The following is a 20,695-nucleotide window of genomic DNA, read 5'->3' as shown; positions in this document are numbered from 1 at the left end:
TTGTGTCCGTGTCTCTTTGCACTACCTGCCCTAACATGAGCGCTGTCTGCTACTCGCCGAACATCGCAGACCCGACGCAGCAACGAGAGTCTTCGTCGCGGAAGTGCTTGCTGCACACAAGACTCGTAGCCGATGGCTACTTGCCGGTTCTTAGCTTTACAACCCATGTTTCACGCAGTTTCTTGTCCCGCGGTAACCGGTGCAGGCTGACACTGCGCTCCGTTGCGTAAGCACGGCACTGCGGCACAGGAGCAGTAGAGCCCCATGTTCGTCGCCTTCGGAGGCAGCCACTCTATTACAATGCTTTCAATAGAGTAGAAAATGAGAGAAAACTTCCGAATTTGAATAGACCGCAGCGCATGTGGGACTTGAAACTCGTTTTAAAAGCACGCGGTAGCGCTCCACAAGCAGCCGACGCGGCCGCTGAGGCCATCCTGCCAAGGACGTCACGCCGACGGTGGCGCCGGCGTTTCCAGTGGTGGGCCTCGCGGCCAATACTCGGCGACAGCTTTCTGTGGCAATGAAGGGAAAGCTACGGGTAGAGTGTACTAGAATATTTTGAGTGGCGCAACCAAAGCCAGCGCACCATGCAAACCGGTGTCCCCTCTTTTGAAGAAAGTAGCGGCGGCGCTGGCGTCGCATAATCTTGAAAATGGCCGGGGACGCGACACGCGTACACTGCAAAAAATCTGGCCCCTAAACACGGACAAAGCTGAAGGTATAGCGGTGCCGAGCACTTTTCCGCGATCCGAATTAAACGATTTCTCTAAAAATGAGTCTTCTTACGAAGTGCTTTCGTTACCACAGATAAAACAAAGCACTCCGTCCCTTTGTTTGAATGAGAACACTGTTCCGTGACCAGAATAAAACAATTTCCTTCAAAGAAGGTCTTCTTACGTACCTCCTACGTTAAGATACTAAAGAATGGTCTGCCCGTACTGTCCAATATAATACGGCCCATTTGCCTTAATGCAAAATAATGGTTTTGTACCACAACTGCACCATAAAATCCCATAGAAGCTTTGCCACCTATGCAGGTGGCAGTCTCGGTATACGCTGGCAACAAGTGAGCGGAGGTCGACCAGTCCACTAGCCACATACGTCCACGTACACGTTCGGTATGGGTCTGTGGTTGTTGTTTCAAGCAGATGCTTCATGACGCATGAACCATAATTCCAATAGTTTTCCTCCACCTTCGTTCCTGAGCCAGCATCGTCGCATTGTTAAGGTCGAAGCTATAACCTGTCGTCTAGCAGTATTCAACAAGCTGTCTTAAAATGCGCTCCATGGGTGGCTTTAGCAACATTCCCACTTTGTGTTCTTTGAACGTCTTTGGCATTTTCCTGCCCAATTCGCCGATGTAAGTGGTGTCGTGAACCCCACAACGTACTCTGTAGAGTACCCTGCTCTAATCATCCGCAGGTGTGTGGTCTTTGGGCTTTGTGAACACATGTCCTAAGGACAAGGTATACACAAACACCGCCGAAGATTAGAGCGGGATCATCTACGAAGTACAATGTGGGGATTGCGACACAACTTGCATAGGCGAAATGGGTTGAAGAAGGTAATCGAAGGTTAAAGAACACAAAGAGGATGTTGTGAAAACCACCCATGCAACATGTTCTAAAACGGAGCTTGTTGAACGTTGCTGAATGACAAGGCATAACTTTGACCTAATCAATTCGACGATGCTACCTCGTGTACAAAGGTTGGAGGAAAAGAAAAATCTTGGAATCATGGTTCATTCACCACGGCGCATTGGCTTGCAACAACAACAGCGGCCCTCTACGAGATATTTACAAGGAAATGTGCGACTAATGGACTGGTCAAACTCCGCTTATATTTGGCAGCGTATACTGAGAATGTCGCCTGCATAGGTGGCAAAACTTTCATGTCATTTTGTTAATAATTGTTGTGTTAAGTCAAAGTAAACATTTTACAATCAAGCTACACATCCCGAGCTGGTAGATGTGGGGGTAGCATGCCATGTGTAGATGCACTGTACTGTGTGAACTTGCTGATGACGGAAGCATACCTGCTGCTTCATGCCAAATAAACAGCGAAGTACACTACTACATGCTTCTTTAAATGCCACTTTGGCAGATGTATTCAGGAACATATTTGTCAAAAGTGTTGCAAGCTTGCTTATGAAACTGTGTGCACGGCCCATGGACATCTCCACTTCGCTCCTTTTTGTACGTCTGAAAAGGAAGTGAAAGAAAACACCTAGAGCAACAGCAATGTTCAGAATTTATACACATTTAAACATTGCCATGGTGCATGTGCACATGGCCTCCCTTAGCATCACTGTTTCAGAAATCAAAAAAGCAGAAACGGTATTTTGCAGATATTTCTGGACTTGTTCTGATCATATGAAGAACAAGCAGCATGATTTCACGAAAACTTATTGCTATAGTACACAAGAATTCAGGGTTAAACACACTACGTTCTAACTGCAAGAGTATTTATTTACGTGCATTACCAATTCTATTCAATTATTGTCATGATGTTGAAGCAAAAGTCTTAACAGTTACAATTTTTGTACTTAATGCTGCCGAGAAGGCCGAGAGTTATGTGGGTGAAGAAATGAAGAATTGCGCATGTGTAAAATGGAATCAGCTCGCACAAGGCGAGGCAAATTGTAGACCACTGCGAAGGGCTACTGCTGCAGTGCACATATAATAAGGCTGAAGATGACAAAGATTAAAGCGCAAACGTAAAGGATGAGAATTAAATTGAGAAGCAAGGCTTGCTGTCAATAGCTCTTGAATTCTATCAGAAAACAACATGACAGTTTTATATCCTGTAGATCTTAACGCGACAAAAGTTGAGCTGAAGATGGCGGCTTGAATGAATGTCAAACCATTGAACAAAGCGTGTTGTTGGAGCCAATGTTTCAACAAATTGATATGTCTAAGTTGTTGCAGCAACCTTGATGCAATTCGTTGCCCCTCTAAAGAGGAGTCCTCTTGTTGAATCACTAGCTCCAACAACATTTGTTGTTCAACAATTATTTCATGAGCTGTACATCTCGTTACATTCATTACAAACCTCTACTGTACCAAATGCTACTATGGCAATGATAGTGGGTGCAATACTTAAGCTGCAGTGTCATAAGCAGGTGACCGGCTATTCAACTCTTTAAATATACCAGATTCATAAAGACTGCAAACCATGAGGCAAGCACAACACAAAGAACAAGCGTAAGGAAATTGAAAGAGGTTAACTTTAATAAACAAGGTATGGAATTAGTCATCCCCATTTTAAGTATAAAAGGTGTTTTTTTAACGAACTCCTTTGCTGTTGAAAAAGATCATGCTGCTAAAAACATCATACCTGTAGTCAAGTGATAATTTCCAGGACGAAATTTCGTGATGCTGAGAGCATGCATTAAACTTTATGCACGATAAGCGTTAGGTGCAATGTCAGAGAGGTGGAGATGATTTAATGGATAGCAAATACTAAAAAAGAAAAGCTCTGAGTAACTATCGCAAGAATAAGGACGAAGTAAGGAGGGAAGCATATGATAAGCTAGTGCAATGTGTGACGCGAGTTAATCTAGTCTTAGAATATGCAGTCATAAAGTGAGATCCAGTAAGTAGGCGTCACATGCACTGGTTGTGAGAGAGATATGGAAATGACGGACCACCTTTTAAATAAATGTAAAAATGTCCACCCATGTGCGTGTTGGGAACTAGCTCTCATGAAGCCCTAGGCTTAGAGAAAGCTTGATAAAGGTGAACACATCCACAAGAGAAATCAGTAAAAGACAGATGGAGGATTGGTAGTGGAAAAGCAGCGAGAACAGCCAAAAACAAACTTGCAGGGTCTTTATGTACAATGCCGAAAAATAAGCTACCTATTATAAGTTTTTTTAAGGAAAGAAATTTAATTCAGGTAGGAAAGGCATTAAGCCAATTCAAAAATTGAGCTTGGCCACTTGCATGTCAATGCTTCGCTTTAAAGGGAACACACATAGCATCCATCCATCTACAGATGTGAAACTGCGTCATGCAAGATAACTTATACAAAGTTATTGCTTTGAGCAATTAGAGCAAAATATTTCAGGAAGCACCTAACTGGGCTGGTTAGTACATGATTACAACGGGAACAAACAGCGCTGGGCACGGGATGGAAAAAAAAGGTAGACGAAGGCGACAGCACCCTCGTCTATTGTTCTTTCTTCGTCCCGTGTCCAGCGCTGTTTGTTCCCGTTTTAATGCAGAATATTTCTTTCTTTAATCTGAAGATGGCACTGTTTCATGGCTAAAATAGTTTACTAATTTGCATTTCAAGTTACATTTTTTCAGCCATAAGGAAACACTGCAAAATGCTGAAGTTCTAATGTTAACATTTATCAGGAGAAAGACTAATTCTTTCGTATGGAATACCGAAGGTTGATTTCTAAAGTTCATTGCGTTTGTATTTCGTGCTGTTACCTTATCATTTTCCTTAAGACGGTTGTATAGATGTTCTTGGTTTATCTTGTGTTTTGTATATGTTATGCTCCTGTTTTTGCTTAGCAAGATCATTTTATGTGTAACTTATCACTGTAGCCCACTTTGCAATACTGCTTACTGGTGTCAGCAGTATTGTCAAGTAATAAATAAATAAGTAAATAGATATCTACTTTGTCATAAAACTACTATGAAAATAAAATAATCAGAAATGTTCCACCCAAACTGCAACAGTCGGAAAAAATAGCTTTTGACCCATATTGCAGCTTAGCTTTTGCTATGTAGCATTCCAAACAGAAATGTCGCCAAGACATTATTGTGTGGTATACTTTGCTGGCAATTTATATTCCATTAAAAAAAATATATACTGCTTGGTTGTAAGCAAGGAAAATTTACTGAAGTGAATAATCCCTAGCCTGCACAGAGTCTCGTTCCTTGACCTTCGCTGCACAGCACATTGGCACAAGATTCACGCGGGTGCCCCTGTGCTCATATAGTGCAAGTCTAAATGTTGCAGATTTAAGCAATACTTCTGTCTGAAATACCATGCAAGAACAATGATGTGCTGTTCAGTGAAGGCAAAGCTCCAAGAAACTTCCCACAGCCTTGTTATTTTTCATTTGAAAAAATTATTTTTCGCTTGAAGATAATATTACACCTTAAAAACTTTGTCTAAATTATCGCACGAGGAAAGCACACTATGATGTGTAGGCAACATTTTAGCTGGGATTGCTACACAGTGAAAGAGGGCCCGCAATATGGGTTCAAACACTACTTCTTCCAAGTGCCAATTTTGAAGACATTTTTGCTTCTTTTTGCCAGCAGCATTTTCAACCCTTGGTATATGCACTGAACGCATACTGTGAATATATTTCACATAAAACATTCAGTCTTTTTTACAATATACTTAAAAATGGTGCATTTTGCAATGTTTCCTCACGACTGCAAATAGCATAAATTGAAATCGAAATAAATTCGACTATCAAAGTCATGAAAGATTGGTGACTATGTTAAAGAAACAAATGCTTTGTAGTAATAGCTCGATGCAATAACCATGTGTCACATTAATTTGCCTGACACAGCTTCATTTCTGCATGCGAAGTTTGAAAGGTCTTTGCTGCATCATGCAATTCTTTCCCCGAAAATAACACTTGAATGACTACTTCCCACACTGAAACATAACAGCACCAGTTTTACAAAATATTGGAAATGGTCAAAAAACGACCTGGCACACTGGCGTGAAATGACCCAAATAGGTACTAAAATAAAACAGTGTGCACTGTCAGACACTAAAATGAAGCACTAATCTGCTTGTATTGCTAAATTACTTCAAAACCCTGCTCTGAATAACTGCCCACAAGAAGTTGATTGCGAAAAATTTACTTTAACCTCTGACCTATTTTTATCTATCTCTAGTATAATGACTCCTAACCTTCGGCACACACACAAAGGCACAAAGCATTTCATGTGGTTCAATGCCTTCGAACAGTACGGAAGGTCATATGTTAAGAAATAGCGTAAAATCTGGACTAATTTTAACCAGCTATGTTTTTATAACATGCAAACATCGAGAAATACACAATAATTTAGTAACTCGCCCCCTCTAAAAGTGTTGCTGTCACAGCTCCAAATTCCATTCACGAGCTATACTGGCTAAAATATTAAAACACAGCTGAATTTCCATCTCAATGGTGGATGCACACAAGTCTACAATAATTTAGTAACTCGCCCCCTATAAAAGTGTTGCTGTCACAGCTCCAAATTCCATTCACGAGCTATACTGGCTAAAATATTAAAACACAGCTGCATTTCCATCTCAATGGTGGATGCACACAAGTCTACACGAACAGGCATGCACTTTAGATTGACTTCACAAGCCAGATATCCGGTAATCCTGCCGTTGGAGAACGTTACCAAGTGTATGAGCTGGACTACTACATAAGCTAAAATGGATGCTTGTGTGTGTTGTTATGACAGAGCGTAAACAAAGCAGTGCAGAAGACTGAGCACACGAGCACAGCACTGTTTGTGTCTTCCTTTTTCTTGTGCTCAGTCTATTGCGTTTTTTTACACTAATGCATTAATTGTGGAAACAACTGGCTGCCGCAATTTGGTCATCTAGGTCGAACTTTTTGGCCCTTGTAGCAGAGTAAAGAGCTCTGTTGTGAAAGCAAAGGTGTAACAATATTGCACTACAAATCAGACAATACAAAGCATCAATAAGAATGTTCAGCCAAAATAAAAGGCTTCTGCAAAATGTTTAAGACACATACTCACAGGTTAATGCTCATTCACAGCTTCTTCGGCAGCCCCATGATTTCTGTGCGTCCATCTGTGCGTGTTTTCCTTCCGCCTTTGGGCAAGTTCGTGTAGAATGTCTGCCAGGAAAACAAAAACATCAGAAACAAGTCGACTTTTTTTAGCATGCCTCACATAACCCAAATTAACTTTTCTCTCCCCATAAGGTAGCTGTTTAGAAAGCATCCAAACAGCCGCTGCATTGTCTATGTATAGCTCATAACCAATTAGTAGCATCCAACACGACACCTGGTCATTGTCAAAGCATACGAGACAAGAAACTGAGACAAGTATAAGCAAAGAGCAAGCGGCTATATTTCGCCATTACAGTCGCCGACCGTTTATTCGGACGCCGAAAATTCGGACATGCTCGTTTATTCGGACACCTTCGCGGCACCGCCACTCGTCCCATTGAACTAATGTAAACTCACGACCGAAAATTTGGACGCCCCACAGTCCGCCGTTCGATTTTTCGGACTCCGGCTGGCTGATCAATGTTTACAAAATTTTGATAGGTTGCCAGCACTGAAATGTTGCACTGGCTATAACTGGAGATCGTGCCAGTGTCAAAAATCCACGCAGAAATTACCGATCTCGAAGGCTATGTTTGTTGGCTACACGTAACGGTTGCCTTTTGGCTTTAGCCAGTCAAGTATCCATTGAACGGCTATCACGGCCGAACAGCAGGCCAAGCCAAGCCAAGATTGTAATCGGCTCGGTGCGGCGTTTGAGGAGAATGACAGCGCGTAACGCGGATCCTAATTCGGACAAAGAGAGTACGACAACAGAAGCGCTGCCCGTTCCATGTGCGCCGTCGGAACTAAAGAAACGCGGAAACTACAAGGCCGTGACGATGGCGAAAAAAGCGGCGATTATTCACCAGGTGGAAGTTCCTTGGGAGTTTTCGCCGAGTTGGGCGATGAGATATCAGTCAGCTACTCGAACCAGCGCATGTGGACAGTGACTGCCGTGATGACGCACCACCCACACCAGTCATCAAATGCGGATTTAGCATAGGCCGTTACAGTGCTACTGCCGACCATCACGGGTGGCCAAACATTGGCTGAAATACAGGCCGACTTGGTCGCGCGTAAGCGTACATGTGTACAGACGCGCACTGACAAGTTTTTTCCGGCCGCCGGGCCAATAAAAGTGCTTTTTTCTGGTGAATCCTTTTTTTCGGACTCCCGATTATTCGGACTTTTCGGCGGTTCCCGCCGAGTCCGAATAAACGGTCGGCGACTGTATATCGTTTCCTAATCCAGCCCGATGCATTCATCGCTTAAATTTAATTTACACTGCTATATTGGTGTTCGCCCTAAACTTACTTTCCAAATAACTCACTAGATAACCTATTTCTCTTACGCACTATATGAAAACATGTTAAAAAGATGGGGCATGCAAACATGGACACAAGAGAGTCAAGACACCTAAAACGCTGAGATCACTAACTGGAGGCTCATCACCTAATCTACCTTTACATTGTCGAGAGCGTAAATGCACGCCAAAATTCGATGAATGCAGTTTTGTACAAGCACATGAATGAAGAAATGCGTCCAATTGTCGAGGCCTGGCATATCAATAATGGCAGTGCACAAGAGAGCAAACCGTCGATTAACTAGCATAAAGAAGAAATCAAATGCTTGAGCAGTTATCTCTCACGTAGACTATTGTGCGTGCCAGACTGATAGGTATCGCCTCTTGCCTGGGCATGCACAGATAAGTTTCTGTGTCTACTTTATTTTGTGCCACTGTCCACCTTTCCAGTTGGCGTTAGTGGTGTCTTGGTTTCTCTCTTGTGTCCATGTTTGCATGCCCTGCCTTTTTAACATGAATACCTACCAACCAGCTCAGCTGTCTGTTATACTAAATATGTATACAATCTAGAATTACCACTCTGTCCACTTGCTGATGTAATAATAACAACGGGGTTCTGTATGTAAACGTGAAATTAAAAGCACAGGAACCTCTAGGATTTGCACCTCCACCGAAAGTGCAACCACTCCATCAAGGATCGAACCCGCACAGTTCAGATCAGCAGCTGACCATTATAACCACTGTATTGCAGCGGGGGATGTTCACTTGGTAATGTAGGTTAATGTTAAGGATTATGGAAAGAGCTGTAGGTTGAAGAAAGACATGCAATTAAGCAAGGAGCTGCAGACATTATGCAGTTTAGATATTTCTGTAATCCAAAGGGCTGGTGCTCAGGGCATGCACCTAAGGAACTCCTGTTCAGCGTCTCTTTTCGAACCAAAGCTTAGCAGAATTGATGTTCCTGTCTAGATATGCCCCTGAAAACCACAGTTAAATAGCTGCAAAGTAAACACTAGAAGACAGAAAAAAATCCATCACTTGTACGATATTAACCACATCAAGATGCAAATACACCAAACACCCTGGACTGTGAAACGCATTGATTGAAAAGATATCAGTTAAACAAAGCAGCATAGCAATGAACTTCCATGTAGCTGCCACACGGCAAAAAGCAGGTGGCTCTGGTGCCATGAAAAATCTATAATAACACTTGTTGAATATAGCAGGATGTTTTGTATGATAAATGTATAAATTACCACTCACAGAAGCTGACATGCTATTTTAAAAATCAGCATTGCAAAAAATAAAGCAAGAACACCACATGACGTGTGAATTTACCATTCGTAATTTAAGGCTAAAGGGCCCCTAAACAACCCCGGAGTCTAAAATTCGTGACAACTGCACGCTTGTACAACGTGAACATGTTGTCACATGAATTTTTTGATTAAGTGGTGTAATAATGAAGCCACAGGGGATAGAACAAACATTCCAGCTGGTTTCAGTTTCTCGCTCAGCCTGACCATCCTGAAGAGGGGCTTCCTCGGTGTGCCACTGTGCCAGAGCGATGCGGTGAGGAAGCACAGTCAAAGCACTGGCGAGATAAACCAATTCGCAACACTTGTGACAACCATAGATACTGCATCATCACAAAGCCAAAATGCCGTTTCGTATTGCAGAGGACTATTCAACAGTCAGCGTTACTTAATGTTGCTCATAGGCAACATTACACCACTTCGCTAGCAAAGAGGACTGGTCAAGCGCTGAAGAGGAGGCGCGGTTATTGTTTTTAGAAGTGGAGTGTCTGACATTCGCACAATGTGATTCCTGCGGCCCTCTGTACGAATTAGCGAGCTTGTTTGGGAGGTGTAAAAAAAAGAAGTCGGAGCCTGCCGACTGGCCCTTTAAGAGAATGTAAATATACACTAGAAGGAAGTACACTTGTAGACATATTACTATAAGCTATAAAAAACAGGCAATTAACATGCTCAATCGATGCAGCATAGGGATGTCTCACACCTTTGCAAGAACTTTATTATGGTGGCTGCATGTTTGTGTAGGCCAGAAGCAGCAGGCACGTGGCTTCCATGAATTTGACCCGTTCGTTGAAGGGAAACTGCTGCTCACATCCTTGTAGCACTGCTTTTTGAAGATGCTTCCTGCGATAACAAAATGACCACAACACAATTATGGTCTGCAAATATCGACAGATGACCTACATTGCTGCCCTTTCTCATTAAATTCAGCTCTAGACTAAACACTGCAATAGCGGCATCTAGGGCATCATACTGCTTTCCTTGACCTGGTTTTTAGTTCAATAATTGTTTTCACCCATAACAGAATGTAGCACTAGTAAAGATTCGGTTGGGGAGGGTGCAGTCGTAAAGTGTGTATGCAAAGTAAGAATATGAAAAAAAAAACAATGGCATAATTTCACATAAGATATAACAATTATCATAATTCATGTAATGTCAGACACCAAGAAGTGTTTAATTGAGCAAGTTTTGACCTTAAGCTATCACAAAACAATGCACTTTATGGAAAGTGGGATTTGCAGAGTGAACTCTGATGATGAAATTGGCTGCCTTTACTGGCTCTGTAGCTGCAAGTGCATTGCTAAAGCCGCTTGAATGCACTTAACAAGCCTGTGTAATGGTATTGACAAATGTACAGAGAAGACAAACTCATTCGTTCTCACTTAGCTGCCATCACAGTAATACGTTGCTTCGTGTCAGGTTTCCTGGTATGCAGAATGCACGAACTTGGTGGCCGTGCCATACCACAGTAAACATGATCGACATCTGCTCCAACTGCGTAAGTAGCTGGAAAGTGCTAAATTACACAATCAGCTGTACCATGCACACATAATGTAAATTATAACAGTGGCAACATTTCGCACCTCATAATAGCCTATGGGCATTGTACTCGTTGATGCTGCCAGCTGCATTCCCTGTTTTCATTTCCAGCATGCATAGCACATGCACACAAAGCACCCAATAACTGTGGGAAGCAGAATAGATCGTCCGAGGTAATCAATAAAATTGATTGACAAGAATTCCACACATCACTCAAGCCTGTTGTTTAGCATAAGTGATGAGAATGTGCAGCCAAATGTACACAGCAAATTCAGTATTGGCCTTGAAGAATTGCAAGATAGGTTGAAGCTTTCCAGAAACAAACCGTATACAGTAAAGTCTGTCCCAGATACCGAAATCATGAAGTTATAAATTTTAAAGTGGGCCGCTATATTCTTCAGGCACCATGCATTGCATTTATGAAAACGCTAACATCCCTGTACAACAATGCATGCTGCAAGAAGTCATAAACCTTAATATTTTTGGCACAATGCCATTTCCCAGTACCACGTTTTACAGAAAGGCAACCTTTTCCTTTGCAAAACTAAGCCATGTTCCCAGGCAAAATGCACTGTCCATGGTGACAAACATGGAGTACGCTCTTCTATACAGCTTAGCTGGTTTACTAGAACTAAAAGCTACGGTAACGCTGTCTTAATTGAACTGGCTAGCAAGAGCCTTCTCGCTGCTGTTTATGTGAAGTAATTTCACCTTGGTGGAACGTCACAAGAGTAAGTGGCACATAATAATGAGTGCGAGAACACAGTAACAGGATGTGCAACGGCTACCAGGTATGCCCATTGTGGAAACTGTGGGCTCTTCCCCCAAATGAACCAGTTGGTAATAGCCCTTTTGCATGAAAAAACTTAAGTTGGTTGCTTGCATACATAACATTGTTACTCTGCATTTCCATCTCAATTATCTAGCGCTCATTGTTTCCCTTCGACATGACTAGCTCAAAACAAGATTCTTCTTCATTAAATGGAACTTTGTACATTACCTTTACGTTGGCTACAGATGCTTCTGCCTGAATAAGCACCTCCTATAGCATACTTGCCTCAGCCACCTTCTGGACTGCATGGTCAGCACTCCACTGTTTGTTGTAGCACTGCTGTTTGCTACCTGCAGTATGTTGCAAAAAAATTCAGCATTAAAAAAAAAAAGGTTAAGAAAAGCCGAACCAGGTGTGCCAGCAGCACCTTGCCCTTTGAGGAGGGAGGAAGAGCTCTGATAAATGGCTAGTTCAAGACAAGCGTTGTTCTTCACAAGCTATTATTATGCGATGAGAGGTGGGACTTCAATACACGGACGCACATATAGTGCTAAAAGCAATTGAAAATTCAGCTGAAAGTACGGCTTGTCAAATTAGGTCAACGTGCATAAAGAAACCAACTGAACAAAATACAATGTCATGCTGCAGAAATTGCATTTTTAGCAAATCTATGTTATCTATTGCTTGAAAGATGATAAGCAATGTCCAAGAATGCTAACCTAAACGCTTTTGAAGGTCACGTTACTTAATGACAAATAAAATGCACGCCTAAAGAAAACATCCCTAAATACACTTTATTTCTCCCACTGTACCGATTCACGATTCACACGGTGGCTGATGATTATTCCTTCAGAGCTCGTGCGAACGAAATGGATGTTGAAGCTTCGGTTTCACGGCGTTACTCCAAGTAATTTGTCAAGAGACATGCATAAAACGCATGACAGTGGTGAGCCTGACAAAAATGTTGTCTCCTTTCAGCAAATATTAGCGTAGAGCAGTGCGTGCAAGTGAGCTAATTACCAAAACTTTATGAACGATGTTATATGCACTACGGAGTGCGGCGGTACCGGAAGTGGTTATACGCACGACGTTGCATGCAGCGCCATGTCGAGGAAGCGGTTGCTGTCAGAAGCCTCCGCCGAAGAGCGCCGAGGCCACCGAGGCCGTCAACAGGCGATGTGCGCGCGGATAATTAGACGCACTACTACTGTAACGGGTGCTTACAGCTACGCAAACGAGCGCTCGTCCTCGTGTGCCTTTTGTCCTTTTCCCGAATTCCCAAACGCCGAATCGGCAAACGGGGCTCGACTTGCTCGGCGAAACAGGCGTAGTGGCGCCGGCGGCGATAACCCGGCCGCTCGCTCTGAGAAACCAGCAAGCTCGCTGTCGGCAGAATGTAGAGTAGGCACCGCCAGTAACGTTAGTGTGTCGCAATTTTTACATGCCTAACTTAGATTAAAGAAACAATTAACTCATAGCCGGTAATTTACACTATCGCTCCATTTATTAGGATGTGTAACACGGTGACCTACAAAATTCCCAATGGTATGTTAACAGCCCAGTCAAAGACGCAATAAATCGACGATCTGTGGAATTACACTTGAGGTGAATTTCTACTTCGCGTATATGAAATTGCTTACCGTAAGACAGGAACTTTTTTCGGGGGGGGGGGGGGGGGGGGGTTGGGCTCTTGTTGAAAGCCTTGCGACACCTATTTTTATTATTTCCCCTCATTAAAGCTCACACGCCCCTCCCCTATATCCGAATTTCGGGGGGTTGGGTCTAGCCCCCCTTCCCTGTCTGCGGGCCTGCTGTAAGACACTGCCACTATAGTGCACAGATAAGCCACCCATATGGTCGTGTTCGAGTCTCTTTTGTGTGTGCATATTTTTCTAGCGACAGAATGCCATTCAGATCTGCGACAGAACATGTAAGAGCAGCTTTTCCCTGGACATTGCACAACAGGTATATTACAGTGTTATAGATGTGCATAGGCTTATTTTGACTCAATATTTATCCATGGTAGGAACGAAACCTAATGCTGCTTACTAGCACAGAGATTGCAATGAACATCTTGTAACTATGCAATAACTTCTGGGCTCTGGCATGCATAAGTTTAGGTTGTAAGTTCCCAAACCGAGACAGAAATACGTGGGATGCATACATAACATGTGAAATGTGTTGGTCCAGTGCAGGGGTTGGTAGCCTATTGAGGCGGAGGGCCAAGTTGCAAAAGCACGAAAATTTGCCTAATTGACTAACCAATTTGTATTGGATTAGAAATTATGTTTATCATGTGTATTTTCAGCACACATGTCACAATGTTGCAATCAAGCATAGGAAGCGAAAATCCCATTGTATGTCAAAAGTGGTCGATCGGGCCTTCAAGTGGCAAGGAAAAGAGGTAGGGGGGTCTGACTTCGTGCCAGGAGCCACAGATTGCAGACTCTTGGTCAAATGCATTATGCCATACGTGCATGGAACAAGTTATATCCATTGGCTTTTGAAAAGGAAACAAAACAAAAAAAAGGCGCAGCCAATACGCACTCTCTAGATACTCGTAGGCTTAATCAGCACGTACAACTAATTTGGTTGTTTCGAGCATTGTTCTTTAACAATCAGACTGCTCTCACTATGTAGGTTACGATACGTCTCGTACTGCCTGCGAAGTCAACAAAAAACTAAGAATAGCATTCACCAAATGTTGAAGCGACGAAAAGCCAAGATGATAACAGTACAAAAAAAAAATGTAGACACATCAGCCCTATGGGGGCAGCACGCTGCCAGAAAGTATAGTTTATTTGTCCAGTTCAATGTTCTAAGGCCATTGCAAAGGGCCAAGTCAGCTGGAATGCTGTCACTTGAGCTTGCAAGCACAGCAAAACCATCGCTTCAGCTTTGCATCTGCACTGCGGACTCCAACACAGCTCCTGCACACAATAAGCAGAATGTTAACACATATAGTACATCCTTTTAAAAAATGCTTGATAAACCTCACCAGTGAAACCACTCCAGGCATTGGTCACACGATATCATTTTGATCTGGCCATCGTCCTTTTCCTTGCAGCTGTGGCAGAACCATAACTCGTTTTTCTTCTTTGTGGCAACTGTAAAGTACAACAATGGTTGGTAGACTAACAACCTTTCGAATTGAATAGGATTGATGGTGGTGGTAGTGGTTAGAAGAGGAAGAAGGCGCCTAATCTCTGCAGCCCGGTACAGAGCACGGCGCCCATGCATACCTTACCTGAATTCAGATAGGCAGCATGATGCACAACTTATTTTGAACACTTTCCAGAGCAATATATATATATATATATATATATATATATTTTGGTAACTTCAAGATCAAGTTTCCTACATTTACTTGTGTGCTAAAAACAATCAAAAATCAACCCATCCTAATCAGGTACGCCATGAACTGCAAAAATACCCAACTCTGCAATGTCCTAAAAACAGATAGTGTTTTCAGGCCAGGAAGCAACATCCGTGTTGTGATTGGCACAGTAGTAGCGGGCTCCGAATAGCTTCTGGCCTAGATATACTCTACTCTGATATTTGAGCCCACCACCAAAAAATTTTCAGTGTTGTGGCTCGAGCTGTATCCTGTTAATTTGCAAACAGCAGCCAAGCATTTCTGCCACTAAGCTATCACAGTGACTGCCTTTACGTGTATTGAACAATGTGGCATACCTGATGACATCAGTGATGTCCAGGCATCTTCAGTGAAGAACTTTTTCAGACTGGGTAGCTTGACCCTATAGTCCAAAAGGGCACTGGGTAGAACGTCTGGGCGCACTTCAACTTCAGATTCATCCACAATGTGGCCACGAATTAGTACACTGTTGCATACAGTCTCTCCTACAATGCCAGTCAGAAGTACTGCAAAAGACAAGGTTGCATTAAGTTTGAGAAATCACAAGTAATTGAAACTCACATTTGTGTTTGGAAGCCTCGGGAAGCTGCTCAAATGGCACTGATGCAGTGCTTGTAGGGCCTCTCGTCTTTTTATAAATCTTCTGGCCAATATTCTTCTTGGGACGGCCCCGACATTTCACCACCGGGAGCTTCAGCGGCAGCACCGTCTGATTCGCAGCTGACTCAGCTACTGGGACATCATGCTCAGTCTGGATGGAGGTTCTACAAAGTTCTTCTGATGGAGTTCCCTCAGCTGCCACTTCATTCAAGCAAGTTGTAGATTCACCATCTTCATCATCAATGGCTGCATTTGCTTCGTCAGCGTCAGCAGCTACTGTTAATGGGACAGTTTGAGTCCTCATGGTGTCAGCATTCAGCACAACTTCCTCACCTTTCAACCAGCTTTCATGGACCTCTTCTAAGAGTTCAAGCCTCATGCTAAAAATATCAGCTGGGCAATCTGCTAAATGATCGGCCATTGCTTTTAGGGTTCGCATCGCATAGTTGAATCGTTGATTCCTGTTCATTTTTGCATATGAGGGTCCGGGCATAGTTAAAGGTTCCACTGGTACAATCTCTGAAGGGGACTCTTGATCTGCAGCCAGATCACTGCTCTCTGCCATGAAGGCAATTTGGTAGCTCTTGAACCATCGCATCTTCACAGCCTTTTGTATATCTGGGGTTTTCTCGAACTTGTGACAGACAGCCAAGAAGTGACGGCAAATTAATCCAAGACTGGAAAATGTTGTGCAGGTGCATGTCTGTTCATCCAAGCAAACTTTATGCCACGTATTACCACAAGATGAAGCTACATGGTAATACTGCGGTGTTAATTGCTGCACTTCTGGATTGTTTTTCTTTAGTTTTTCTGCTTCCTTTTTGATAAGGCTACAAGCGTATGGAGTGAGATTCTTGGAAAACAACCTATCCATCTCACTGGAGGCACCATAGGTGTAAAATTCACACGTCTGTAGAAGCGCTGCTTGATGTTTTGCGTCATGCCACATTGCACTGGAAATCTTAAGTAGGGCCCGCAGCGCTTCGTGAAGTTTTTGCGACGTAGACAAAATGGCTTTTACTTTACCATTGTGCGACTCCACGCGGTTGGTAGTGTTGTTGCCGCCAGTAAATGTAGCATTACATAAGTGCCTTGCCCACATGTGGGGTATAGTTGCCCAGTTTTTATTGAAGTAGTTCAGGGCGTCTTCATTCGCATACCTACAGAATTCTTCTTGCACTTCCTTGAACAGCTTTGCCGTTGGTGCATTTACCATTTCACTAAAGCTGTTCAGCAGCCTTTCTCGCTCTTCTACAGATTTCGAAAACTGCCCTGCAGCTGACCTGAATGCTTTCATAACGTGGAACTGGCACAGGTGCACTGCCGGTTTTGACGGGAATGTTTCCCGAACAGCATTGATTTCTGTAAAGTCCTTGTCAACTACAACGACATTTGTTCTTGCAGCCTCCTCATTTTCTTTAACAAACGTCTGCAATAATTGAGTGACAACATGTTGTTGCTCCGAGGCAACAAATGCGTAAGCAACAACATGGCTGCGGCCAAAGCCATCCTCAATGACAAAGACAAACAGAGGCATCCTTAGTTTGTTGGTCCTATAAGTAGCATCGACGAGCAGCACTTCTGGAAACGATGCAAAAACCTTCTTCATATATGATGATTGTATAAAAAGAATTTGCAGCTCTTGGTTTTCGTCAGTGATTGGAACTATCCTCGCTTGCTGAGTGGACTGCAATTCTTCAATCACTTGAATGAGTTCGTCTGCTTCATCCCTTTTCCTTCCTTTATTTTTCAAGTTATGGAGGTCCCTGGCTATGCGAGTCTTTCCTGCAATGATTTCCAAACCAAACAAAGGAGAGTGAATTGTAATTGATTTGTTATCCAGCAAAAAAAAAAAGAACAGAAAAGAAACAAAAGTTGTAATTTAATGACAGAAAATGCTTTTACCTGTTGTTTCCTCGAGTTTTTGCAAGATCAACCGAGGAGGAACTCGCATTTCCAACAGTGGTTCCACGAATTCTTTCTCATGGTCCTCAAACCTGCGGGACTCTGGATACGAGTTGAAGATCTCGGGTGTCGTGTCATGATTGTGCTCCAGCATGACGCTGGTTATTTCCAACTCCTGGGAAGACCTCCGGGCAGCGATGACGATGCGAGCAGGGCAATCTTTCTTCATTGTCCTTATGAAGAGAACAGGGAAGAGTGAGTTAGATCGCGCGATGCCACACTTAAATGGCCGAACTTTGCAATAAGCTATGCTTTACACCGCTGTAAAGCTAGCTGTATCCCATACCTTTGATTCGGACGAATTCCAGTGCCAGTAGTTCTGCGCGGCCCACCATGCTTACAAGTGTAAGTCGCATTCGCGAACTCCAACTTCTTCTCCAGCTTCGCCGATGCCAATGAGAGATGCGCGTTGACCACGTCGACTGATTTGCTTGTTTTCTTAACAAACAAAGTATTCGTGGTCACTTGAAACCGACGAAACACATTCTCAAACTCTGCAAAAGATTGAAATCTATCTCCCACTTTTATATCCATGGCTGTACTACGAGCGCCCGCATGCGTGCGTGATATGACAGGCGACGTTGCCACGAGCGAAGGCCAAGGCAGCGTGCAGGCGATTGCACAGGTGTTCTGTGATTGCACGTGGTGGTAAGTTGTCACGTGTGCGTAAAACATGCCGCGATACTTTCGCCGTAATGTCCTAGATGGCGCTCGTGTACCCACCCGCCCGACGCCTGTTTCGCTGAGCAGGTCGAGTGCCGTTCGTCGATTTTAGACGTTTGGGAACTCTGTACAAGAACGAAAGTCACACGAAGACGAACGCTCGTTTGCGTAGCTTTAAGAACTCGTTACAGTAGTGCGTGTAATATCCGCGTGCGCATCGTTTGTTCACGGCTGCCACTACGCCTGTTTCGCCGAGCAAGTCGACCCCCGTTCATCGGTTTTCGGCGTTCGGGAACTCGAGACAAGGTCAAAAGGCACACGAGGACGAGCGCTCGTTTGCGTAGCTGTAAGCACCCGTTACAGTAGTAGTGCGTCTAATTATCCGCGCGCACATCGCCTGTTGACGGCCTCGGTGGCCTCGGCGCTCTTCGGCGGAGGCTTCTGACAGCAACCGCTTCCTCGACATGGCGCTGCATGCAACGTCGTGCGTATAACCACTTCCGGTACCGCCGCACTCCGTAGTGCATATAACATCGTTCAAACTTTATAACGCTACCGACTACGTTCTTGACAAATGTCATGCGCGAGCACAATCCTCACAACTACAACCGCATACACTACCAACACGTTATGCGATTTTCTTCGGCGACAAGGCGTACTACAATAACAATAACTCACAATGTACGAAGCGTAACGTTCACTTACCTCTGGCAATAAAAAATACGCTGGCAGCGTACACTGCTGGATGACCGCCGGTTTTCAATGATGCGCCAAGCGAGGAATCGCCGAGCTACCGGCCGTCCCCGAGCGTCAAGGCATTTTCCAGGGCCACAGAACGCGTCGTCGACAAAGAATTGCGGCGCTGCTACTCACTGACGTGCGGAAACATTTGAAGAAGGTGTTCTTCAAAACTATGAATCGCGTCCGTCGGTCACACCGAACAAAGCAGTCGCAGAGATTGAAGTCGCACGGTCGGCATCTGGTGACTATTTGCCTGGTACCGCGTATAGTTGCGCTTACGTCAGTAACCACGAAATACAACACACAATACACACTATGCGAGGCAGCGCGTTAAAAGTCGACCGCACAAACAGAACTCGGCACGACGATCACACGAACGCAGAACTATACGGGCTAGGAAGGTCCAGCGTTGCCAGATTGGAAAGGGGCTTCGACACCAACCCTAGACCAAAATTTCACCAGATTTCACCAACACTTTAAAATGGCGACTATGACGTCATTTTTTTTTCTTTTTAGCGTTTTACTTTCCAAAAGCCCTGCCTCGGAGAAAATATTTCTGTTGTTTACAACTATTTTATTACAAAAGACAGTGATTTGATTATTTCTGCACTTTTTACTTGTCACTGTCACTACTTACTACATAACAAAAAGATTTTCGGAGCGTCGCCTGAAGACCAGCCGACTCGGCAACGTTCTGTGCATTCTTCACTGAATCCTTTGTGTGTCCTGCAGCAGCAGTTAGCTTCAGCCATGCATTCGTTTCAAGTACCCTTGTAGGACCCGAAATTGTCGCTTTTCTATGCATTTTCTTATGTTTATTTCGCGAAAGGACTGTGTATCGGCAGGCAAACTTCTGGGCAGCGAAAATAGCGGGAACCAACGAACGAGGCGCCACGGAGTGAAATACGAGAATGGAAGAAAAACAATATATATAAAAATAGAAGAACCAGGACGGAGTGAGCAGAGATATCTTCTCGAAGAAAGGTCCACCCAAGGATGTTAAAAAAGATGCTGGAATGGAAAAGCCGAACGATAAAACGTCGGCTAAGAAAAAGTAGCAAGTCAGCTGTCACATGTGCTCTTAGTTTAAAATAAATTAGCTTACCCTTACCCACGGTGTAAGATATATACTCCACATATATCTTACACCGTGCCTTCACCTCTCGTTTTCTCTTTGTATGATGAAGCCAGTGTCCACAAACAGACTTCAGTTATTTAGCCCTGTTTACAGTTTTTATCCACTTAGCACGTGTTAAGAAAACAAGAGGTAAAGACAAGGTTGGTTTTGAATACGGACCTTCGATGGCTAATTGTTCCGGACAGATACTTCCCAACGTGCCTCTGTGTTAGTGGCTTCCTTATCAAAGTCTTGGCAAGCTTTATTAGACCATCACATACTCATTCGGATATATTACTTTCCTCGGTATAGTAACGGACCAATGACTAACCTAGCATTTACGTCACCAGAACAAGGGCATTTTCTAATCGGACATCACACGAGAAGGCTGTGTTTTTCAGGTAAAGTATGTCCAAACGCTGGCTTCACATTCGCTCCTATGAAGCTTCGATTGCTTCCACTCTAGAATTTTTTTAACCTCCTTAGAGCCCGTCGCCTTCTAGAGCCATAACGGTGGATATGCATAAACAAGGAGGA

General features: G+C 43.6%; 1 protein-coding gene and 1 long non-coding RNA gene across 3 annotated transcripts; both read right to left on the bottom strand.

Moving 5' to 3' along the window:
* Positions 1–2,065: 2,065 nt before the first annotated feature.
* On the bottom strand, positions 2,066–19,065 carry LOC125758183 (uncharacterized). Of its 2 annotated transcripts, none has more exons than XR_007415938.1 (5): positions 19,006–19,065; positions 11,925–12,046; positions 10,089–10,228; positions 6,731–6,835; positions 2,066–2,201 (listed from the first exon to the last, which is right to left on the bottom strand). It is a non-coding gene; the product is annotated as an uncharacterized LOC125758183 (long non-coding RNA). The 2 variants fall into 2 exon arrangements; XR_007415937.1 differs by having other exon boundaries at positions 6,735–6,835.
* LOC119389173 (uncharacterized) lies at positions 14,495–18,171 on the bottom strand. The gene is made up of 6 exons (XM_037656386.2): positions 17,924–18,171; positions 17,578–17,810; positions 15,634–17,457; positions 15,390–15,578; positions 14,695–14,803; positions 14,495–14,626 (listed from the first exon to the last, which is right to left on the bottom strand). The coding sequence occupies exons 1-6, from the start codon at positions 18,169–18,171 to the stop codon at positions 14,554–14,556; spliced, it is 2,676 nt and encodes an 891-aa protein (XP_037512314.2). The 3' UTR covers positions 14,495–14,553.
* Positions 19,066–20,695: the final 1,630 nt, after the last annotated feature.

The sequence above is a fragment of the Rhipicephalus sanguineus genome, chromosome 4 (assembly GCF_013339695.2).
Source record: "Rhipicephalus sanguineus isolate Rsan-2018 chromosome 4, BIME_Rsan_1.4, whole genome shotgun sequence".
In the NCBI taxonomy this organism is placed as follows: domain Eukaryota; kingdom Metazoa; phylum Arthropoda; class Arachnida; order Ixodida; family Ixodidae; genus Rhipicephalus; species Rhipicephalus sanguineus.
This window is presented reverse-complemented; position numbering and strand designations above follow the sequence as displayed.

Excerpts from the sequence above, each read along its gene's own strand:
- LOC119389173 (XM_037656386.2), bottom strand. The coding sequence starts at position 18,171 with ATGGATATAAAAGTGGGAGATAGATTTCAATCTTTTGCAGAGTTTGAG. Across the intron at positions 17,458-17,577 it reads AAAACTCGAGGAAACAACAG|GAAAGACTCGCATAGCCAGG; the intron begins GTAAAAGCATTT and ends AAATCATTGCAG. Across the intron at positions 14,804-15,389 it reads GACATCACTGATGTCATCAG|TTGCCACAAAGAAGAAAAAC; the intron begins GTATGCCACATT and ends TGTACTTTACAG.